Source organism: Rattus norvegicus, chromosome 9, assembly GCF_021556685.1.
Source record: "Rattus norvegicus strain SHRSP/BbbUtx chromosome 9, alternate assembly SHRSP_T2T, whole genome shotgun sequence".
NCBI classification, from domain to species: domain Eukaryota; kingdom Metazoa; phylum Chordata; class Mammalia; order Rodentia; family Muridae; genus Rattus; species Rattus norvegicus.
Genome location: NC_141542.1, coordinates 20,816,688 through 20,841,544, shown reverse-complemented (window position 1 = coordinate 20,841,544; position 24,857 = coordinate 20,816,688). Strand labels below are relative to the sequence as shown.

At 42.3% G+C, this 24,857-nt stretch overlaps 1 protein-coding gene across 4 annotated transcripts; it reads left to right on the top strand.

The window, feature by feature from the left end:
* Nucleotides 1-1,358: 1,358 nt before the first annotated feature.
* LOC148003451 (uncharacterized) lies at nucleotides 1,359-24,848 on the top strand. Of its 4 annotated transcripts, none has more exons than XM_087568704.1 (6): nucleotides 1,359-1,514; nucleotides 1,667-2,019; nucleotides 17,421-17,580; nucleotides 18,912-19,043; nucleotides 19,712-19,895; nucleotides 24,054-24,848. In XM_087568704.1, the coding sequence occupies exons 4-6, from the start codon at nucleotides 18,952-18,954 to the stop codon at nucleotides 24,057-24,059; spliced, it is 282 nt and encodes a 93-aa protein (XP_087424830.1). In that variant the 5' UTR covers nucleotides 1,359-1,514; nucleotides 1,667-2,019; nucleotides 17,421-17,580; nucleotides 18,912-18,951; the 3' UTR covers nucleotides 24,060-24,848. The 4 variants fall into 4 exon arrangements, with proteins under 4 accessions (XP_087424830.1, XP_087424829.1, XP_087424828.1 ...); XM_087568702.1 differs by lacking the exon at nucleotides 1,359-1,514 and adding an exon at nucleotides 13,055-13,323 and having other exon boundaries at nucleotides 1,848-2,019; XM_087568703.1 differs by having other exon boundaries at nucleotides 1,390-2,019.
* Nucleotides 24,849-24,857: the final 9 nt, after the last annotated feature.

Sequence of the window (24,857 nt, the reverse complement as noted above, 5' to 3'; positions counted from 1 at the left end):
ATTAATATGAACACAACCACATCTTTAATAACAATTGATTTTTTATTGCAGATAATTCATATAATCCAAAATGTTATATAGTGTCATATGGGAACTCAATTTCATCATAAAATAAACCTGCTTTTCTCTTTTCATTGGTTGCTCTTAGTTAACATTTTCATACACATATATAATTTATTCTGATTATTCTCTCCCCCACATCGTCTCATCCCCTCCCCTATGACTTTAACTTATACAGTCTTCTAACTTAGGCTTTCCAAATTCAGGATTTCTCTTTTATTTATTATATATTCCTTTACTTTCCCATCTACAGTTTATGATATCTTAATAAGAAAACCATTCTATCATTAGCATTATCTCAGTGTTTGGTAGGAGACATTCACATTCTTCAGTAGCTTGTCATCAGTGCAGGAAATGACATCTAGGTCTCTCTCTGTCTCTGTCTCCCTCTCTGTCTCTCTCTGTCTCTCTGTCTCTTCTGTCTCTCTGTCTCTCTCTCCATCCCCTCCCCAATTGTTTTGTTTTCTAATACAAGGTCTCACACTTTAGTCTAGCCTTGAACTCAAGGCAATCCACCTACCTCAGCCTTGTGAGTGTTGGGATTCCAGGCATACACCATCTTGCCCAGTGAATTTTGTGACTCTCGTACATCCCTTTACCATTTCTGAATTATTTTTAATATTGCTGTGACCTTTTTCTAGCTTCTAGATGTAGATACATTAACTGATTAGAAGGTTTTATTTTTAAAGATTTATTTATTTATGTACATGAGCACTCTGTTTGCGAGTGTGCCTGCCTGTCAGAAGAGAGCTTCAGACAGAAGAGGGCATTGGATCCCACTACAGATAGTTGTAGGTCACAATGTGGTTGCTGGGAATTGAACTTGGGAGCAATGGAGAAGCAGCGGTCTTAACCACCAAGCCATCTCTCCAGCCTGATAAAAAAGATTTTAAATTTCATTCTTTTCGTGTTTGTTTACAATCTTTCTTCTTGACAACACTGTGATGGAATGTCCAAATGGTAATTGGTGGCGGTTGGTAGAAGGAGCCATATGTGTGATGCTGCCATATGTGTGAGGGGCTGGCAACAAGGTGCAGAGCCAAGACCATGGCCCGGTTCCCTGAGGCTCGCCTGCTGGATGTGGGCTCACAGCCAGGTCAGGATGCCTTCAGGTGAGGACAGCAGGTGGTGGCTTGCGCCCTGCTGAGCCGGCCTAGGAGAGTGGCAACCACAATCGCCATGCCCAAGCCTCCAGCCTGGGGCACCTGGAAGATCTGGAGGCTTTGGCCGCGGTTAGGTCACGGTGGGCCTGGGGGCCTCAGAAGCAGCCCTGCGCCTCCGCAGAGCCCTGAGGGGGACTGACGGGCCTGGGCGCAGCCCGGAGCTCCACACCAGGCGCCTCCGCGTGTCGCACTTCCGCGTGTTGCCTGCACCAGGGAGTGGGCACACGTGTCCTTCCCACCCCGCCATTCGACCGCGCCCGAGCCCGGCCTCAGGGCACGCGGAGCTCGTGGGTGAGCGCGGGGCCTGAGGGGACGGGGCGCCGCGTTATATTTGGCGCCCGCAGCAGCGCGTGTGCCTGGGCGAGTTTTCCTTCCGCAGGTGCCGGCAGCCGGGGCGCCGCCGCCCAAGCTGACTCCTCTCTCTCCCTCTCCGACCACGGCAGGGCCCAGAGGTGATTCTGCCTGCACGATGTCCTCCTTCCTGTAGACGAGCTCTTCGCAGGCGCCACGTCGCGAACAAAAAGAGAGAGAAAAAAAGAAAAGAAAAAGCAGAAGAAGAGACCAGGGAAGCGGGCCTTAGCGGCCTTGGGGTCACCTCGGCCACGGGAGGGCGCGCTATGACAGCGGCGGTGTTTCCAACGGAGACTGCAGCCTCTCAGTGTCCAGGAACGAAGCCCAGGCCAGGGGACCTCGAGGCGTGGAGCTCGCGCTGACCCTAGCCCGACCTCCGGTCTGGTCCCCAGGGACAGCAAGCAGCAAGCAGGGCGGGCTGCACCGCCAGAGCAACAGAATCAAGGTAGGTAGGAGACCCGCGTCTGTCCTTGGCTGGTTCTGGCCCCGCCCCCTCCCCTCCCCTCCCTCCCCTTCCCCCTGTCCTAGGAAAGCAGTGGCAGAAGGAGGCAATGCAAAGTGAGCCCATTGGGTAGGGGAAGGGAGGGTTCATGGATGTATGGAGAGCTGAAGTAGGGATTGGAAAGCCCAAGGCATTGGGAAAGAATGGAGAGGTAATCTGGAGTGTGCTGTTAATGGACGGGGATCCTGGGAAAATATTTTCTTAAAACCTCAGGCAATGAATGTATTATTTAATAGATTTCTTCTGATCTACTTTGAAATTGGTTGCCCCTTGCAAGAGATTGTATTTGTAGGATGTAAAATACCCTCCTTCAATTACTCGGAGAAAGGGAACATAAACACAGATTTCCTCTTTTTTAGCCTCCAAAGCTCTGAGAGATTACAGTTCTGCATAATTTAATTCTTTCCTGCCTGCTATGAGCAGACCTCCAGATCAGCAAGTTCCTTTGGAATGGTTTTGCTTGTTTTTGTTTATTTTCCATGGTGCTGATTAGAAAGCCATGAATTGTTTTGTGAATTTTAAATTTCTAGACTTGACACCCAGAGTTGATGGTGGTTTCCTTCAAACACTGCAGTGTAGTTGCAGCATAAAAAAAAAATACTTCTTGTGACAAGAAGTGGAAAAAGAAAGTTGATGAGCTAAGAAAAGAGGAGCCTTGAGCCAGATCAACCATTTGGCTTCCTCAAATATGGAGCAAGCATGGAATGTGGCTTTTTCAGAATCGAGGGGGTTTTTAGGATTGGGCAGTGAATGCTGTCTGGGGCTAACCCGTCCCTTTTGTGGCTGACAACCCTTAGGAGAAGGTCAGAATGTGCCAACAGCACAGAGTGGGCACTGGTGGTGTTTGAACTCAGAAGTGCTCAGGAACTGTGAAAGTTTCTCTGTTATCACCCTGGAGCCATCTAGTGTAATAGACCACTGTGATGCTGTGTAAGAGGCCATTGTGAGGGCTGGAGAGATGGCTCAGTGGGTAAGAGCACCAAGTGTTCTTCCAGAGTTCCTGAGTTCAAATGCCAGCAACCACATGGTGGCTCACAACCATCTGTAAGGAGTACTGATGCCCTCTTCTGGTGTGTCTGAAGACAGCTGCATTGTCTGACATATAAATAAATAAATCTTACAAAAGATTGTCATTTACTGCAGTTTCTATGTGGACAGGGCTTGAAGATCAAGTACATTGCCTGTCTTTAAAGATCAGGTGTATCACCTAACTTTTATACCAAGAAATGTAGTGTCTTTTTTGCTGCTTCTGTACCTTTTAGTGATGTATCTTTTCTCCTATTACATCGTTTGTTTTCATGATAGTTGTTTTCAAGTGTATATGATTATCAATCCTATTTGCAGAGCTATTCAATATATCTGTTTTCATTGGTTAAATATTTGTGGTGAATTACATTGTTATATCAGTAAAATGCTATGTGAAAATTTTAGAGAATATACCGGTTTGGGTAATTGTAATAACCTTTCCCCTCAAGTGGTGGCCTGTTTACACATTAAAAAGACTGGAATGTATTACCATCCATAGCAGGATTGATAGGGAAGCACAATGGACAGCGACAGTGTTGTTCCCTTTGACAGTTGTGGGAGCAAAGAATGAAGTGTGAGTTGCCTCGTTGTGACTTATAAAATCGAGACTGAGTATCATTACTGTAGAAGCCCATGGAAAAAATGATGAAGTTTTCAGAAATCACCAGTTAAAGAAATGGTGATATTGCTTGTATTGAATTCTGACATTCAAAGTTATGTTTCATTTCTCTTTATTCCATAATGAAGCTTTTTATTAATTTTTTTATTCACAGTTACACCCTTAGATGCACAGGGCTAGGATTGTAGTAGGTGCTCAATAAATCTCTGACCATCGGGGCAGAGGAATGATAAGAAAGGATGTATTTTCTGTAAGTTCTGTTACTTTCGGGAACAGGTGGTTTTCGGCTTAACCATTCATAGCTTGGTATCTTGTCCCACATCCGACAACTTGACAGAATCCCCTTTCTGGCCATTATGTTCAACTTATTTTTCTCTTAATCATTCTTGAAAATCATGGAAGTAGTGTGGAAACTTGATTGTACCTGCAGTATTGCAAAAGAGGCCAGTCTAGATAGATAAGCAGTTAAGTTTCTCCATGAGGTGATGTCTTAAAACATCTAGACTTAAGGAATTTAGTGTTGTGTTTTCTAAAGATACATCGTACAGTACGCAGATAACATCGTAATAGAATAAAGTAGTCTTTTGATTTAGCCCCAAATTCCATAAAGCAATGACTACTGCACAATTCTCTTGGCCATATGAATAGCGGAAATTATATTTCACTTTTTTAAAGAAATAATGAAAGTACTTAATCTTAAGCAAAGCCCATGGGAAAAGTTTTCTGTGGTGTTTCTCTTTGGTTTCTTGTGCTCTTTCTAGAGGACGACTTTAAGAAGTCAGGGCGGTCAGGTGGTCAGCGTGGTCAGGCAGTCATGAGTAGATGGTTAAGCAATGTGCTAGGGCCCCATAGGCCAGTGAGCCAGGCTGAAGAGCAGAGTCTAGCCAGTGAGCCTGACTGAAGAGCAGAGGCTAGCCAGTGAGCCTGACTGAAGAGCAGAGGCTAGGCAGTGAGCCGGACTGAAGAGTAGAAGCTAGCCAGTGAGCCTGACTGAAGAGCAGAGGCTAGCCAGTGAGCCAGGCTGAAGAGCAGAGGCTAGCCAGTGAGCCAGGCTGAAGGCTGAAGAGCAGTGATTTTAACCTTTATTTCTAAGTTCTTCAGTTTTCCTAAAAGTTTCTACAAAGTTTTGCCTCCATAAAGTTTGGCTTAAAAGGTTCTCCTTGCTCTCTTCTTCTGATCTCCTTTCCTCTTGCTCTATGTCACAATAATTTCCTTACTCTCAATGCCTTACTCTCAACGCTATGCTTTACTTCTAAGTTCTTCTTGAGTTCTGTTCTGTTCTGTTCTGTTCAGTTCTGTCTAAAAAGCTTTCTCTCTCTTTGTCCTCAGCATTTGTATATCTTTCTGAACACAGCATCACATGGTGAAAAGTTCACTACAAGTTTGCACAGGAATTCAAATCATAAGTTGGATAATCAGTTTACGACAGAGAATGTTTACATGCACATCCATGAAGAGTAATCATCAGGATGAACCATCATCATCTGTCACTAGTTCTGCACGTTCATGGAGAGTTAAAAGCTGTAATTTTTATGAGAAAAGAATAAGTGAAATTACCTATAGGCAAATCCAGTCAATTATTTATGTTCACTCCTTGCATCTATAGTAAATCATTAGTTCTCTTTTTATGAACTTTGGTTAATTGGTTTACACCCTCTTAGGATGGGCTCTAATTTGTAGATGCCTGCTTGGTATTGCAGAAGCAATTCACTCATGACACTTTAAGAATAGAAGAGATTTCAATGCAATTTTGATTACCAGATAAAACATAATAGCAGTCCTATTATAAAAGCTTAACATTACTAATCTAATTTTAGGAATTCTTATAGAACCATCATTAGGAATTAAGAAATCATCTATTTGTCTACAGATCATCACTCCAAGACAATACATCTTCGTTGCTCTGTGGTGATCTGCTCAAAAGAGTGGGGTAAAGAGCATGACAAATACAGAGGCAGATGCTTGCAGCCAACAATTCAGCTGAGATCAGGGTCCCCAATGGAGAAGTAAGAGAAAGAATTGAGGGAGCTGAAGGGCTTTACAGCCCCATAAGAACAACAGTAAGAAACACCCATAGCTCCCAGGGCTGAAATCACCATCCAAAGAGTACACATGGACAGACCCATGAGTAAAACTGCATATGTAGAATAGGATGGCCTTCTTGGGTACAAATGGGAGGAGAAGCCCTTAGTCTTGTCAAGGCTTGATGGCCCAGCGTAGGGGAAAACAGAACAGGGAGGCAGGTAGGCCTGGGTGTTTGGGTGGGTGGTGAAACCCTAATAGTAGAAGGGGGAGGCATGTTATAAGGGGTTTTGTGGATGGGATACAGGAAAAGGGATAACATTTGAAATGTAACAAAAGCCCTCTCTGGGGGATGGACAGCGGCTAAGGTTCTCTGAGCCCCTACTTCTCTGCTGCCTCCCTTTGATCACGGATCTGGTGCCAGATGTCAGCCTGGGGCTCTCCATGGGCTGCTGCTGGCACTGGTCTTGGCGTTCAGGGCCAAGAGCATGATGAGCAAGGAGCACATGGTTTGTCCTGATTCAGAGCAGGGCGAGTGGCCACCAGGGAATAAGCACAGCTTCCTGTACGATCATGAGGTCTTCCTGGGCAAGGAGGACTCCAAGACCTTTGATAGCTAAGCCTGGACGAGAGCAGGAGAGGCTGGGGAAAATTGTTGATCCAATTGACAGTGATGGAGGCGGCCTTATTACTTCTGAAGACCTGAAAGTTTGGGTCAAACAGGTACAGAAAAGATACATCTACCATAATGTGGCTAAACTCTGGAAGAATTATGATAGGGACATAGAGGAAAAGATCTCCTGGTAAGAATACAAGCAGCCACCTATGGCTACTACCTTGCTGAATTCCAAGATAGCTCAGATCATCACAACTTTAAAAAGATGCCTCCAGGGGAATCACTATCCCTGAACTCAAGCAGTATTACAGAGCAATAGTGATAAAAACTGCATGGTATTGGTACAGAGACAGACAGATAGACCAATGGAATAGAATTGAAGACCCAGAAATGAACCCACACACCTATGGTCACTTGATTTTTGACAAAGGAGCCAAAACCATCCAATGGAAAAAAGATAGCATTTTCAGCAAATGGTGCTGGTTCAACTGGAGGTCAACATGTAGAAGAATGCAGATTGATCCATGCTTATCACCCTGTACAAAGCTTAAGTCCAAGTGGATCAAGGACCTCCACATCAAACCTGATACACTCAAACTAATAGAAGAAAAACTAGGGAAGCATCTGGAACACATGGGCACTGGAAAAAATTTCCTGAACAAAACACCAATGGCTTATGCTCTAAGATCAAGAATCGACAAATGGGATCTCATAAAACTGCAAAGCTTCTGTAAGGCAAAGGACACTGTGGTTAGGACAAAACGGCAACCAACAGATTGGGAAAAGATCTTTACCAATCCTACAACAGATAGAGGCCTTATATCCAAAATATACAAAGAACTCAAGAAGTTAGACCGCAGGGAGACAAATAACCCTATTAAAAAATGGGGTTCAGAGCTAAACAAAGAATTCACAGCTGAGGAATGCCGAATGGCTGAGAAACACCTAAAGAAATGTTCAACATCTTTAGTCATAAGGGAAATGCAAATCAAAACAACCCTGAGATTTCACCTCACACCAGTGAGAATGGCTAAGATCAAAAACTCAGGTGACAGCAGATGCTGGCGAGGATGCGGAGAAAGAGGAACACTCCTCCATTGTTGGTGGGATTGCAGACTGGTACAACCATTCTGGAAATCAGTCTGGAGGTTCCTCAGAAAATTGGACATTGAACTGCCTGGGGACCCAGCTATACCTCTCTTGGGCATATACCCAAAAGATGCCCCAACATATAAAAAAGACACGTGCTCCACTATGTTCATCGCAGCCTTATTTATAATAGCCAGAAGCTGGAAAGAACCCAGATGCCCTTCAACAGAGGAATGGATACAGAAAATGTGGTACATCTACACAATGGAATATTACTCAGCTATCAAAAACAACGGCTTTATGAAATTCGTAGGCAAATGGTTGGAACTGGAAAATATCATCCTGAGTGATCTAACCCTATCACAGAAAGACATACATGGTATGCACTCACTGATAAGTGGCTATTAGCCCAAATGCTTGAATTACCCTAAATGCCTAGAACAAATGAAAATCAAGACGGATGATCAAAATGTGAATGCTTCACTCCTTCTCTAAAAGGGGAACAAGAATACCCTTGGCAGGGAAGAGAGAGGCAAAGATTAAAACAGAGACTGAAGGAACTCCCATTCAGAGCGTGCCCCACATGTGGCCCATACATATACAGCCACCCAATTATACAAGATGGATGAAACAAAGAAGTGCAGACCGACAGGAGCCGGATGTAGATCGCTCCTGAGAGACACAGCCAGAATACAGCAAATATAGAGGCGAATGCCAGCAGCAAACCACTGAACTGAGAATAGGACCCCCGTTGAAGGAATCAGAGAAATAACTGGAAGAGCTTGAAGGGGCTCGAGACCCCATATGTACAACAATGCCAAGCAACCAGAGCTTCCAGGGACTAAGCCACTACCTAAAGACTATACATGGACTGACCCTGGACTCTGACCTCATAGGTAGCAATGAATATCCTAGAAAGAGCACCAGTGGAAGGGGAAGCCCTGGGTCCTGCTAAGACTGACCCCCCAGTGAACTAGACTTTTGGGGGGAGGGCGGCAATGGGGGGAGGGTTGGGAGGGGAACACCCATAAGGAAGGGGAGGGGAGAGGGGGATGTTTGCCCGGAAACCAAAGAATTATTATTAAGTATTAAATAAATTAAAAAAAACTGAAAACAACAAAAAAATGTAAGTTAAAATTATCCAATAAAAAGATTCAAAGCCAAAAAAAAAAAAAAAAAAGTTGCCTCCACGAGATGAGAGGAGGTTTAAGGCCTTGACGGTGACCTGACAGCTACTCAGGACGGGTTCATTGCTTTTCTACACTAAGAGGATTTAAAGCATATGAAGGAGATTGTAGTTCTGGAAACCCTGGAGGATATCAACAAGAACGGGGATGGTTTTGTGGACCAGGATGAGTACATTTTGGACATCTTTTTCCCATGATACAATTCCCCTATGACAGACTGGGTTTTGTCTGGGGAGCAGTTCAATGATTTTCTAGACCTGAACAAGGATGCGAAACTGGATTAGGATGAGATTCACCATTGGATCCTCCCTCAGGACTATGACCATGCACAGGCTGAGGCCTGGCATCTGGTATATGAGTCAGACAAAAACAAGGATGAGATGCTAACCAAGGAGGAGATTCTAGACAACTGGACCATGTTTATGGGAAGCCAAGCCACCCATTATGCGGAAGATCTTACCAAAAATCATGATGAACTTTGAAAGACATTCATCTTCATGTGGCCAATGGTCACAGGCTTCCTGCGGATGTTCTGGGTTATTGCTATATTTGTAAAGTATATAGCAGTTGTGTCCCTAAACAATGAGAAACCTTTCTAAAGCTCAAAAAAATAATATATTGCACCACAAACAATAATAGTTGGAGATTTAAACACCCCACTTTCATCAATGGACAGATCAAGGGAACAGAAATTAAACAGAGACATAGAAAGACTAACAGAAGTTATGAAACAAATGGATTTAACTTATATTTATAGAACATTCCATACTAAAACGAAAGGATATACCTTCTTCTCAGCATCTCATGGAACCTATTCCAAAATTGACCATATAATCGGTCACAAAACAAGCCTCAACAGGTACAGGAAGATAGAAATAATCCCATGCATCCTATCAAAAAACCACGGACTAAGGCTGCTGATCAATAACAACAAATAGAACAGAAAGCCCACATATACATGGAAGTTGAAGTCAATAACAACTTGTTCATTGGAGACATAAGAAAGAAATTAAAGACTTCTTAGAACTTAATGAAAGTGAAGATACAACATACCCAAACTTATGGGACACAATAAAAGCAGTGCAAAGAGGAAAACTCACAGCTCTAAGTGCCTGCAAAAAGAAACAGGAGAGAGCATCTGTCATCAGCTTGACGGCACACCTAAAAGCTCTAGAAAAAAAATTAAATAAACCCTAGAGGAGTAGAAGGCAGGAAATAATCAAACTCAGGGCTGAAATCAAACAAGAAGAAACAAAACTGAGTATCAAAGGAATCAGCAAACCCAGGAACTGGTTCTTTGAGAAAATCAACAAGATAAATAAACACTTAGCCATACTAACCAGAGGTCACGGAGAGTGTATCCAAATTAATAAAATCAGAAATAAAAGGGAGACATACAACAAAATCTGAAGAAATTAAAAAGATCATCAGATCCTACTACAAAAACATATATTCAACAAAACTGGAAAATGTGAAGGAAATGGACAATTTTCTATACAGATACCAGGTACCACAGTTAAATCAGGAACAAATAAACCATCTAAACAACCCCATAACTCCTAAAGAAATAGAAACTGGTATTAAACATCTCCCATCCAAAAAGAGCCCAGGACCAGATGGATTTAGTGCAGAATTCTATCAGACCTTCATAGAAGACTTCATACCAATACTGCCCAAACTATTCCGCAAAATACAAACAGACAGAGCATTACCAAATTCCTTCTATGAAGCCACAATTACTCTTATACCTAAACCACCCAAAGATACAACAAAGATAAAGAAAATCAGATCAGTTTGCTTTATGAATATTGATGCAAAAATGGTCAATAAAATTCTTGCAAACTGAATCCAAGAACACATCCAAATGATCATCCATCATGATCATGTAGGCCTCATGGCAAGGATGCAGGGATGGTTTAATATACAGAAATCCATCAACGAAATTCACCATATAAACAAACTCAAAGGAAAAAAAAAACACATGATCATTTCATTAGATGCTGAGAAATCATTTGACAAAATTCAACACCATTTCATTAATAAAGTCCTGAAAGATCAGGAATTAAAGACCCATATCTAAATATAGGAAAATACAAAATACATCAAACCAGTAGCTAACATCAAACTAAACTGAGAAAATTGAAGGAATCCCACTAAACCAGGGACTAGACACGGCTGACCACTCTTTCCCTACTTTTTCAATATGGTACTTAAAGTCCTAGCCATAGCAATCAAACAATGAAAGTAGGTCAAAGGGAAAAAATTAGAAGGGATGAAGTCAAAATACTAATATTTGAGGATGATATGATAGTCTACATAAGCAACGCCAAAATTCCACCAGAGAACTACTTAACCTGATCAACAACTTCAGCAAACTGTCCGAGTATAAAATTAACCCAAACAATTCAGTAGTCTTCCTCTACTCAAAGGGTAAACAGGCTGAGAAAGAAATTAGAGAAATGACAGCCTTCACAATAATCCCAAATAATATAAAATAACTTGCTGTTACTTGAACCAAGCAAGTAAAAAATCTGTATGACAAGAACTTCAAGTCTCTGAAGAAGTTGAAGAAGATCTCAGAAGATGGAAAGATCTCCCATGCTCATAGATTGGCAGGATGAATATGGTAAAAAATGGCTATTTTGCCAAAAGCAATCTACAGATTCAATGCCATCACCATCAATATTCCTACTCCATTCTTTATAAAGGTAGAAAGTGCAATTTGCCGTCATTTGGTATAACTTAAAACCCAGGATAGCAAAACTCTACTCAACAATAAAAGAACTTCTGGGGGAATCACCATCTCTGACCTCAAGCAGTATTACAGAGCAATAGTTTCTATGGTATTGGCATACAGACAGGCAGCTCAGTGGAACATAATTGAAGACACAGAAAAGAACCCACACACCTATGTTCATTTGATCTTTGACAAAGGAGGTAAAACATCCAATGGAAGAAAGATAGTATTTTTAACAAATGGTGCTGATTCAACTGGAGGTCAACATGTAGAAGAATGCAAGTTGACCCATTCTTATTGCCCTGTACAAAGCTTAAGTTCAAGGGGATCAAGGACCTCCACATCAAACCAGATACACTAAAAGTAATGGATAAAAAGTAGGGAAGAGTCTCGAAGACATGAGCACTAAGGAAAATTTCCTGAACAAAATACCAATGGCTTATGCTTTAAGACCAAGAATCGACAATTGGGACCTCATAAAACTGAAAAGCTTCTGTAAGGCAAAGGACAGTGTCATTAGGACAAAAAGGCAACCCACAGATTGGGAAAAAATCTTTACCAATCCTGCATCTGATGGAGGGCTAATATCCAAAGTATACACAAAACAGAAGAAGTTAGAGTACAGAGAGCCAAACACCCCTGTTAATAAATGGGGTTCGGAGCTAAAGAAAACATTCTCAGCTGAGGAATATAGAATAGCTGAAAAGCACCTAAAGAAATGCTCAACATCCTTAGTCATCAGAGAAATGCAAATCAAAACAACCCTAAGAATCCACCTCACACCAGTCAGGATGTCTAAGATCAAAACATCAGGTGACAACAGATGCTGGCGAGGATGTGGAGAAAGAGGAACACTCGTCCATTGTTGCTGGGATTGCAAACTGGTACAAGAACTCTGGAAATCAGTCTGAACGTTCCTGGAAAATTGGACATTGCACTACCTGAGCACACAGCTATACCTGTCCTGGGCATATACCCAAAAGATACTCCAAAATAAAACAAACACATATGATCCACTATGTTCATAGCAGGCTTATTCATAATAGCCAGAAGCTGGAATGAACCCAGATGCCCTTCAACAGAGGAATTTATTCGAAAAATGTGGTACATCTACACAATGGAGTACCACTCAGCTATCAAAAACAATGACTACGTTCAATTCATAGACAAATGGAAAGAACTAGAAAATATCATCCACAGTGAGGTAATCCAATCACAGAAAAACACACTTGGTATGGTGTTGGGAGCGATGGCCTTGAAGACCTCCATTATTGATGTTATTATTATGGTTAGCATTAAATATGATGGGGTTCATGGAAAATCCCCAGCCAGCTGCAGAAGACTAATACAAATGTGCTGGTCAAGATGAATAATCATATGATAACGTGTGACGTTAAGATACCCAATGTCATGACCTGTAACCTTTCTGAAAAACCAACATCCTGCTGACTAATAGATATGACAAACCTGTGACCTTTCTGACAACCTGTCAACATCAGCCGATTCCCTGAGCACATGAATATTGTGTCCTTGGCGTGGGTAAATGTTTCTTACTTCTCTCCTCTCTCTGTTACCCTTTTTATGGTACAAATTTAGCCTTGGGGAAAAATAAAATTGTCGCCTTGATCAGACTCTTGTCGTGGAGTCCTTCTTCACATCTCTTGTCCCTCATTCTCTTCCAGATACTCAGCACCCCTCATTGACAGTATGTACTCATTGATAAGTGGATATTGACCAAAACCTCAAATTACCCAAGATGCAATCTACAGATCTCAGGAAACTCAAGAAGAAGGATGACCAAAGTGCAGATGTTCCCACTCCTTCTTAAAATGGGGAACAAAAATATCCATAGGAGGGGATATGGAGGCCAAATCTAAAGCAGAGACTGAAGGAACAGCCATTCAGAGTCTGCCCCACATGTGGCCCATATGTATACAGCCACCAAAACTAGGTAAGATTGATGAAGCTAAAAAGTGCTTACTGAAAGGGACCGGATATACATCTCCCCTGAGATACACATCCAGGGCATGTCAAATAAAGAGGTCAGTGCTGGCAGTAAACTGCTGAACTGAGAACAGGACGCCGTTTATGGGAATTAGAAGAAGGATTCACAGAGCTGAAGGACTTGCAACCCCATAAGAACAGCAATGCCCACCAAATAAACCACTAGCAAAAGACTATACGTGGACTGACCCAGGGGTCCAACTGCATATGTAGGAGAGAATAGCCTTGTTGGGGCACCTGTGGAAGGGGAAGCCCTTGTTCTTAACAAGGTGGGACCCTGAGTGCAGGGAAATGTCCGGGAAGGGGTTTCTAAGTGGCATGGATTGGGGGACCATACATATGGGAGAGGGCACGGCAGGGGGGCTTATGGACCAAAAGCTGGGAAAGGGAATAACGTTTGAATAAAACATATATATCTATTAAAAAAACTGAAATTTAAAAAAAATGATAGTAATACCAAAGAATAATCAAAATATGTGAATAAGAAAGAAATTTTAGGTTTTGGAAAAAGATGAATGCCAGGTATTTGAAAAACTGTATGACGATGGTAAACACTTTAATATACTTGAGAAATTTTTTACATGTTAATGAACTGCATCTTTTTTTTAAATAGTGAATGCAAATCCAGTCCCTTCCTGGGTATGAGGCTAGGGATCCAGATGTAGTGGAATTCATTATTTGTTGGTCCTGAACCTTTGAGCCTGCTTCTAACTCAGCTTATGCCAAGGAAACTAGACCAGGGTGATATCTAAGCCATTGACCAAACTATCTGGACTAACAATCACACGTGAAATTCCACCTTGTAAATGGGAGGAGAGGAATAAAAGATACCTTTAAGGATTTAAAAAAGATGAAATGTACCCAAAAAAATTCAATAAAAAATTTAAAATAAAAATAACTTAGGAAATACAAAATACTGGGGTACCATTCCACAATCATGATGTGTTTCTTCTGTGATAGCTTACAGGTTAATTTACTTCTCTATAACTGTTTTCTTATTTCAAAGTAAGAAATGGCATCATCTGTGGAGTGATGGTGAGAACAAAAGCTTTGCCGAACTTGAATAATCGATCCCTCCCGAGCATGTGCTTAACATTCTAAGCACAGGGAAATTTCCTGAGGGGATTAAAAAACAAAATGCAAACATAAAACAGGAACAACAACAATGTAAAAACATTCTGCATGCTGGGTATGAAGGCATGTTGCATCTTTAATCAGCTTTGTAGGTATTTCTAATAAACACACAAAGAAACAAACATCCTATCACAGTCCTAGCAGTTGCATCCAACAAAGAGAGAGCTGTGAGGTAGTGTGTGCTGCTTCTTTCCCCAGATACCACTGGGCCTCAGGCCTGCACCCAGTGAGCTGGACCAAGAGCAGACAGGTTGAAATTCCTGCTGCCATGGCAGGATTCTGCAGGAATATTTCCCTTTGACAACAAGGAACCTGTGTGGAGGAGACCTCTTGGTGAGTCCTCAAGGACTCTACATTTCCTATTCTACAGGGAGAAGCCCTGCCAGGTCTTTGGCAAGGCCAGCCATTTGTATGGGGAAGTCTCTGGTCCTGTGGCAGAGGGCGAGGAATGGCAGAAAGAATGGCAGCTCCACTGAGAGCAAAGGATAACCCTTCTAGGCCTATGACCTCCTAATTAATTTATCTTTTCACCTGATGCCCTATTCACATTTTCTTACTATCATACAACTGTGATCTTGATAAGCCGCTGGGCTCTTGTTTTCTTAATCAGTTCTTTGTTGTCACAGACGTTTTTAACTTACTCCAGCCCCTGAGACTTATTCATACCTTCTGTATGCAGTAGGACCCTTGGTGGGACTGTCATCTCAAAAATAGAAGGTTCAGTAATCCAAAAGATTGGACTCCAGTTTACCTCAGGCCAGGAAGGAAGTCAGCCACCATTACTAAAAGAGCAAGGGAAAAATTACATAGGAAAAACAAGTGGCTCAATCAGAAGAAAAGATCCTCGACTTCTAATGCCCGCACATCTGCACCCCTCTCTTCTGAGCTTTGTATAGTGATGTTGTATAACTTCAGATGGTAGTAAAAGGCAGAGTTCTTCCCAGAAAGGTCAGACATGATTTTCACTCTTACATATCTGAGGTGGGGTGGCATTATAGCACACATTCATGTTGAATTATTATAACACCTATGATAAGAAGACAGAATCCATATATCACAATGCCAAATGGACTCCCTCCTGAACGTATGGACCCATTAAAATTGAGGTTCAACCTGAACTCAGGCCATTCCACTCCCTTCCCATCCTCCTGATTCTTATGTTTGCTACAAGTAAAAGATATGGTGCAGCCCCCAATATTCTCATGCCTAGACTTGTCTATTCATGAAGAATGATATTGGAGAAGTGATGGCTATATAGTTACAATGTAGTAACACAAGGTCCAGGTTGACATTTGCTCACTGATGTCCAATTTAATTGTCTTGTTATATTTGAGAAAGGGAGGATGTGCTACATAATATACAAAACAGACAGAAATTTATTGTTTTATATATGCCCTGTAGTTGATCCCTATGTTCCCAAGGAAAAGGAGTTTTTATTGCAAAAAAATAGGATTATAGACCATTGATTTTGTGAAATACATGGATATGTAAATGGAAACAATGTCGGCTGTCAAGGACTGCACAGTAAGCAAATATTCCAGGTTTTATACACTCAGAGGTATAGAAGAAATATATTGGCCTCCAGAAAAAGGGAAAAGCTCAGGAATGGAAACGTGTGTCACATGCATTGTCTCAAGTAGTAGATTTACTTTTAAGAAAAATCTCCCTCCTCCTTGGTCCCTAGAGATTTGGGTGCTAAGAAAAATCTGTTCTCCAATTCAGGGTTGTAAGCAACCCTCCCCAGCAAAAGCATTGTTGACTTCTAATGAAGCAGAGAGAAATATCTAGCTTTGAAATAGAGGTTGCCAAATGGTATTCCCAGTGGCACATGGGAGACTGGAGGAAAGGGTCCCCACATAAATTCATCAGTGTGGGGAGAGCTGGTTAGTAGGTAGGCCATAGAACTTTCCAGTGACATCACTAGTAAGCCGTTCACTGGACACTCTATTGTATCTAAGAGAACCCTAGAATCTTCTGTGATGTCACCAGTGTTGTGGTGACACCAACTGCCTTTGGGATATTACTTCAGTTCCCTTTGGGTTCACAAGCAGGCATGTTTCGCCAGCTGCTCAGGCTATTTCGGAAGGAAAGTGTTGATCAAGGAGAGACCGCACCAGGTCAGAGGGAAGCTGACCCCCTCTCTAGTGAAACAGGAAGGAGGAAATCATTCTGGGGAAGGCTTGGTGAGTCGTGGGCAGAGTTGGGGAACATCCTCAAGGAGGTAGGTTTGAGATGTGCCTTCTAAGACTAGGCCTTACAAGCAGGAGCCTTGGGATTTTTCAAGGGCAAACCAAGAGGCAGGAGTTTCTGATCTTTAATTTGAGAGAAAGCCATAAAGTGGTAAGACTTCAGTGTCTTTTCTTGAAGCTTTTTAACTGTGAGTGTCAACAAATGGCAGGAGGAGGCATTGTGAGATTAACAATGTGACCATCCATGGTTGGGGGTTGAAGCAATTCATCCTCTAGATTACTGTAGGTTACATAAGTGTCTGATGGCAAGAACAAGGAAGGATGCACCCCTAGTCATGAATTGAGTTCTCAGACACTTTGGGCTGGACACACTTGGTCAGAGCTTCATGGTGCTAAGCATTGTGAAGTCATTATGAACTCCAGGATTAACTGCACCACATCTGATATGAGATAACAATGTCGCAGATGGTTATGTCTCAGTCAGATTATAACTTTCAGTGCCAGGGGTCCTGTAATAGTGAGTGTGGCACGTGTATGGCATTAGAGGTTGGGAAGAGGGACATAGCTTAAGAATCAACCTTTAAGAACGCTTTTCTGCTCTTTCAGGGATTAACCCAGTCTCTACCATTTCCCCTTCCTCAACCTCCTTTTCGGATTCAGAATGATCTATTCTGCCCATTGGTTCAAATATGCAAATTCACTTGGGTTTATCTGTCTACAGGTTTTGGTAGGAAGGCATCATCCCAAAATGTCATCAGTAAGCAAGAGGAGTGTCTAAAGGAACTGGAGGAACTCAAATTTGAAATCCAGAAGTGTCAATTCGAGGAGGATGAACTTTATCAAATCCTGGATCTTTATATCTATGATGAGTGGGACCACAGGTAGTCATTATGCCCAGTAACCTGTTCACTGTCTTGTGCTCTCTCTCTGCTAACCTGAGATTTCCTCATAGCACGAGAAAGTTTCACCTCTCATCCTGGATTTTAAGGAGATTTGGCAGGCATTAGCTTGTGAGATAAGCTAGGTGCTGTGTGTTTAGGGTCAAACTTTTTGTACTTGACCCTGAGCCTCTTGGATTAGCATTGGTTATGTCAACAGCTAGAAGGACCTTGTCACACTTGCTGCAACTGTGTGTGTGAATGAAATGCCTGCACGTCATCACTCTTTCCTCTGAATTTGTTCATTATACACTGATTCTATGGCACCTCCATGCATGTAGCTGGCATTCTAAATGTGTTTGGATATGGGTTGCTATGTATGTATGTGGCAGTATTTGTTGGTGGTTTACTCAGGATCAGGACATCTGGGACGTTTGATGGGGTCTGAGGATTTGTTTGATCAACAGTTTGCAGGTCATGATAGTGATGAGTACGTGGAGGCCCACACTGATCAACAGAGCACTTTGCTCCTTCTGTATACCTTGGTGGCACACAGGACTCTCCCGAGGGGAGGAGGTGCTATAAATCCTCTTCCCTGTCAAACTTAGTTATGCCCTCTGGGAATTCATGTAATGATAGAAACCAAGGATTGAGTATACCTGCTTTCAAAACAAGAGAAATGTCATCACAGCTTTCTCTTGGGCCCAAAGCTGTGGCACAGACTGGAGGAATCTTCTTCCTGAACTAGTCAATTCCATCATGCTCACCTGGCCAGCTCTTGAAGGTCAGGTCCCTCCAACTGGTACCGTGGCTCTGTTGTCCTGTGCCCAGGATAATAAACTTAACCAGTACAAATACTTTGAAGGAGCAAGTATGTGGTACATACTGAGTTTAAGTAATCGAGAGAACAGTCTGATTTCACCTAATTTGTTTCACCTGCTTTGATCTTTAGTTTTTTTATTTTTTTAACTATCCAGGGATTGTTTATTGTGACTTAGAAATGGTCACTGTGGTCTTGACAGTTGTTATTCCCAAACAGGCAGCTCTCAGGCTCTGCCCCCTCCTATATAGTGAGTCTTTGCAGAACCATATCTCTCAGGATTCCAAGGAGTCCTTATTTCAAAACAAATGTTTGCTTATTTACACAGAAATATTTTCTGTGGATTGAGTCTCACTGTTGGGTTTTGGTCTGGTTTTTGAGTTTGCCATTTTCTTCCCTTCCACCATTCCTTGAATTTTAAATTTTTTATTATATATTTTTGTTTACATTTCACCTAATTCTGAAATCGTGAGTTCAAAACATTATTTGTTCCTTTGGCCATGACCTAACCCAGGCTGCATGTCGAATTGCCAGTCCTTCAATCTGAACATGAGATGAGAATGATGGCTATGCAAATGATGACCAACTCAATAAGTGATGCCATGGAGAGGTACAAGGAGCTCATACAAGTGAACAGTTCCTACTGGTGAGTCGCAGACAGAGATGAGAACCCAGCACTAGGCAGGGAATGCTTCTGTCCTGTATGACTTTGAACCAAAGTCAGGGCTCTGGTTCTGTAGTGTCTGACTCTTAACAAGAAGCCTGCCTCCTGGCAAGGGTCTCGGATTTGTAGCTCTTGGACTCAGTTGTCCTACATGAGAAGGGTGTAGAAGACCCTCCAATTGTTATTTTCCCCGTTAAAGTTCCTCTAGATAGAAAAGGTTTGCACCATGATGGGAATATCAATCAACTCTGAATCTCTAGGACTCTGACAGGAGATTTAAAGATCTGTGATCCATGAGAAACACATGGAAAGAATCTATAGCTATTGGGTCTTCAACTCCCCCTCAGACGGGCTTTCCCCACAACGTGAAGATGGTTTCACCATACCATGGACATACGAGCTCGCTTATGGACCATCTCTTCTACCTTGATTTATATAAACCGTCTTAGTGTCAGGATTTTCAGAAGTACTTTGATTCATGTGGAATGTGTGCTCTGGATTTGACCTCCTCTAATTGGTGCTAACTTGTATAGTGTGGCTCTATTCTGGGGATTTCTGAGGATGAGGACCCTTGAAGGGATGATTGGACTTGCAGGAGTGACAGGCAAATAGAAGCTAGCTGGGATTACCATTTTTTGTTTGTGGTTCAGCATCAGGCAATACCACCTCCTGCGTGAACAAGCTCAATTGAAGAACAATATACAGATTTTGCTGAATGAGAAGAGAGAACTGCTGGTGGAGCAGACTGAACTGCCAGCATCCTCTGTGGAGGCAAAGAGGCTCTGTGAAGAGGCCGGAATGAACATCTGTGACCCCGGAGCCAAGCCACAGCAGGTAGGGTTAGGGCTCAGGGTCGGGTTGTCCTCAGGTCTTACCATAACCATAGACAAACCAATGTAACTGTCTATTGACTGATCCATGTCCTGACCTAGGTCTCATCCAAGTGTTCATTCATGTGATGGTTTACAAAGCTTTCGGTGGAGATAGCCCCTTTTCAAGAAACTGCATGTTTGGAAAGCAAATGCTCCTGCTCTTCGAGAATCTGCACTTCATTAAGGGAAATAGGTTGATCACACAGCAGAGCACTACATGCCATTATGTATGGAGGGTGCTATGTGGGAGCCCCTCTTTAGACTAGAGCAGGGCTTTGAGGGATGAAGCAAAAGCCCAGAGCCCATTTTCTTTACAGGGATCGTGTGAGACTCAGGAAGTAAGTAGTTTTCAAGGAGGAGAGCCTGGTGGAAATGCCAAAGAAATGGTTCTCATTGTCATTTGTGGTGGCTTTTGTTCTTCCTCCCCTCATGTCCCTGTATATGAAGATGGTGACTTCATGCTTCTTAGATCTTGGGTAACTACAGAGCCTGTGTATCAGCATGTCAGTCCTGTCTTATTTGAATGCTCCTGGAGAGTTCATAACTGGGCCTAACAACCTGAAGCTGGTTAGAAGAGCAAGGATGTGGAAAAGGTTTCTCAAAGGCTGAGGGCTGGCATGAGAGATTTGAGACTTCAAGAACAAAGTTATCCATATGTACCCCCAATTCTCACCAAGAAAGGTGCATTGCTGTGCTGACCTGCATCTTAGGGAACATGCGGGGAGGCCAGTTCATGACATGCAGTTTTGTCCAGTCATTATCTAACTTAGTCCTTTAAGCCTAGGTCTCTCAACAAACATGAAGCTTCCTGTTTTGTGCTGGCCAGCAGTCTTTGCATCATTCGTCCAGTTCCAAGATGAGCCCCCTCTCTTATTTGTCTCAACACATTCTTAAACCATTCACCTATTTTAAAAATAAGGATTAGATTTCTTCACTTTACCTGAACAGAGTTATCCCCCGGGAAGGTTCTGGATTGTCTTATTGGCTTCCCCATGATATTGCATGGAATCCTAGAGTGCAACCCTCTGCTGACATTGCTTTGCTGACTATATCATGGGCACTGCATTCTTTCAGGATAGATTCCCTCTCAATATTGTACACAGTGCTGCATTTCAGAAAATTCACTGTATGTTATTTATTTAGCCTTTTTCTGACTGACATTGAGGTTGTTTTAATATTACAGGAACTCTAATGTGGTCAAATGTTCCTGGTAACTGACCGTGAGTCACTGTCTTCTCTGATGCTTCCAAAGTCTTCTATGAAGGAAACAGGGTAGCTTTAGTGAGGGGCCTATGATGAGTCAGCATAGAGCTTGATGGAGTCTTTTCCTAGAAATCTCTCTCTCGGGGATTTGATGTTGTGTTGTTTAGGCTATCTGTGCAGAACATGTAACTTACTTGTCGCACCAGCAAGTATCTGCATAGAAAGGTTTCCTGAAGTGGAAATGAGTACAGGCCAGGGCAGCACATCTTGCTTGTGTCTAAGAGACTTGTACACAGCATTGTTCCCACTAATTCCTCACTCAACAGGAAATGTGCTGCATAAGAGCAAAGTTTTCATTTGTGCATGCAAGTGTGTATCTCTGTGTCTGTGTTTGTGTGTGTGTTTGTGTGTGTGTGTGTGTGGTGTGTGTGGGTATATGTGTGTGTGTGTGTGTGTGTGTGTGTGTGTGTGTGTGTTTGCAGTAGTGAACGTGTGTTTCCCTCTATTTCCAAGTTTCATGAGAAAAGTACTCTAAGCGTTCACTTTACATCCATGGAACATGAAATAGAGCTGCCCAGTCATTTGGCATCTCCATCTAGCTCTGTACAGCAAAAGGACACTTAAATTACTAATTTATTCTATTTCCAAAAATTTCAGAACAGAATTATCTTGTGAAGTCTGGGGGAGGAGTGGAAATATGTTCAAGTGAGTCGTGTTTAACAGGGGTAACAAATGGTACAGGCCTAGAGCTTGCAGGTCCCTTTTTGTTATGGTGTAGAAGCAGGACAGTACAATCCTTTAGAAATGCAACCCCCAAAAAGAGGACACAAAAACACCTGTAAAGTTAGATTTTCAAGTGATTAGGGGCAAAACTACTGATCTGCATTGAAATCCTTTGGAGCACATCAAAGGAATGGAGTACTGGGAGGTAAAGGCAAGGCTTCTCTATAAAATCCATGAGTTTATGTTGCTTCTCTGTTCTTTGTGAATTGTGAAAGCCCACTGGAAGGTTATGTCACTCACTGTGTCTTCTCCAAGGTTGCTTTCCACATTGCCTGCTACCATTTCTTTCGAGCTACCTTGGCACACTACAACTTCCCCTGGGAGTTTGGCTTGGATTTTATTCATTGAGAATTTGAGTTGCTTGGAATTGTATCGTCATCCAGAAACAGTCCCATAGCTATGCTGTGGTGCAAGAACAGGGCAGTTTCAGGAACCCCTTCAGGTGCACAGATAATCCAAAGAGCTCCTCTATGTTATCTGTGTAGCATTCTGCAACTGCTGTCGATCAACATCATTTTCTCTCAGTTAATTTCAGCCTCAATGGGTTAGGAGAAATGATGAGCTTCAAATGGGTCTGACAGTGTAAGAACAGGTAGCCCTATGAGAAGCCATGTTCAGAAAGTGGAACAGAAGTTTTAGTTAACCCAGTGATTCCACAACAAGGAGTAGGTATTGCCATTGCAACTAGGGAGCATCAATGTTGTTGTGGTCCCAGAGTAACCTTGAAGGAGAATCTATCCAGACGTCTATCAGCCAAGAGGTAAAAGTGTACCATACGATGGAGCCCTTCCATAGATTCTGATTCAGTGTGAGATAATCCATGCAAGCTTTTACTTACTTATTCAAATTATCTGTGGAACAATCACATTACGGGGAGAAAATTTGTTGATTTGGATCCTGGTTATGGAGATTTCCTATGATTCTAGCTTTGGGCATGAAGTCACTCAGGCTATGGTAAAGACAGCTCCGATTAGAAGAAGTTGCACACTTTGGGGAAAGTCTGAAAGAGTGAACAAGAACAAGAGTCTAGTCCACCACCAACATATGATCCTTTGCTGAGCAACAAGACAGCTCTACAGGGCCTTTGGAACTTGCTAAGCCAGATTGTTAATGGGGAAAGAACCCTGAGTCTATGACGGTTTATGGGAGGACAGCACATCACTGACTGAGCTGTCTATAGGTCTGGCCACTATGTACATATCCCACTCAACATTTGTTTTTATGCCTCCAGCGAATCCTGGGGAATCTTTACATTAAGCATTAATGTTCAGGTAGGAACATAGGCCGGAAGAAGCCATTTGAATATCCTTTCCCTATATAAATACCCTTTTTGGGTGGATGACCACCCCACCTGGATTTCAGCCTCAGGCAGCTAAGGAGCTACTCAGAGTATTGTTCTGGTACAGTTCATGTGAATTTTGCCCATGAAACAATATATATGATCCTCTGCATTTCTTGCTATGTTCTACTCCTTTCTTCCTGTGATCTCTCCGGAAAGATCTGAGGACATTTTCTCTTCTGTCCTCTAACAAATTGCCTTACACTAGCCATAGACTTGCAGGGGTGCTGTTCTGTTTCTACATGACAATCACCTCTAATGTCCACGTGTACGCTGGGAAGATTTGCATGGAGCACATTCTCAGTGATTACAGGATCTGTGCGGTGAGCATGAATTTGAAGTGAGATGGCTTCTCTGTGTATTTGCAGATACAGTGGTTGCAAATGGAAACTAGACGGGTTCCTTCAGTGCTAACATAATCAGAAATTTCACCTCAATTCTGGGCATGTTCTCCAGAAGGAATCCACATGGTATTCTAGTTTGCTCATACCTCTCTTGAACTCAGATTCAGACATAGCTACAATGTTATTATTCAATGTCATATACCTGGACCAGTGGGGAAAAATGCTCATTTTTCTCTTAATCCCAGCACAGTGCATAGTCCACAGTTCAAATTCTAGCAGTGTTAAAAGCTGAGATATAAATCCAAGCGCAGGTACTCTATGTCACTTGGGGATGCAGGGACTGACCTCAGCTGACAGGTCATGCTGGATTGTCCAACTGAATAGAGCTGATGTAAGAGGGAGAGCTGAATTGACAACCACTCAATAAATCTTTATTCCCTTGCTCTGCTAGGTCTGAAATTCTCCAGCAGAAACTCGAACATGACACAGACCAGGACAAGATCTCCCTTGGAGAGAAGAGCTACAGGAGGAGAACTAAGTGTGCACAGCAAATACACCACTATTGCGTCTCATCTGTAGTGTCCATAGCAATTGTGGACTGCATTTTCCTCCTTTGGTTTAACTTCTTTGGATTGAATAGGCTGTACTTTCACCTCAGCCTCTCCAACAAGTGTGTACTTTTTGAGGGACTCAGAGAAGTGCTGATGCACATCAATCAAGAGCTGCAGGTCATCCAGAAAGACTGTGCATGGGTAAATTTGTACTTGTCCTGATGGGTCATCCAGAAGAGTTTCATGGAGATCAGTTCACAACATTGGAAAGACTTTGTGACAAAGTCTGTAATATCATTTATACTCAGTATTGGTAGGCTTTTTCCTTAATACCCCCACTCCAACAAAACAGACCTACTTCCACTCCTCTCGAAAAGATTGTTACCATCACTAACTGCTTGTCTACTATGTCTCCAAGGCAAGCCACAGGCTATAAGTCTATTCTGCAAAAGGAGCAGCAAAAGAATACTTAGCGCAATTCTTCTATTTAAAGTTTGGTTAATTTTTAATTGTTTTGGTTATTTGGTTTTCCTTCTATTCATTTGAAGATTTATTATTTATCTGTTGTTGTTTTGTTCATTTGCTTTTCTATTTTGATAAGGATATAGACTGTATATATTGACTACCTGCATCTGGTTACTATCAAGTAAATTGGATGTATTCCGGTCAATAAAGTAGTAATCTCAAACTCTTCACTCTTAAGA

Excerpts from the sequence above, each read along its gene's own strand:
- LOC148003451 (XM_087568701.1), top strand. The coding sequence starts at position 16,564 with ATGTTTCGCCAGCTGCTCAGGCTATTTCGGAAGGAAAGTGTTGATCAA. Across the intron at positions 16,694-17,420 it reads ATCATTCTGGGGAAGGCTTG|GTTTTGGTAGGAAGGCATCA; the intron begins GTGAGTCGTGGG and ends ATCTGTCTACAG. Across the intron at positions 19,044-19,711 it reads CAAGTGAACAGTTCCTACTG|CATCAGGCAATACCACCTCC; the intron begins GTGAGTCGCAGA and ends TTTGTGGTTCAG.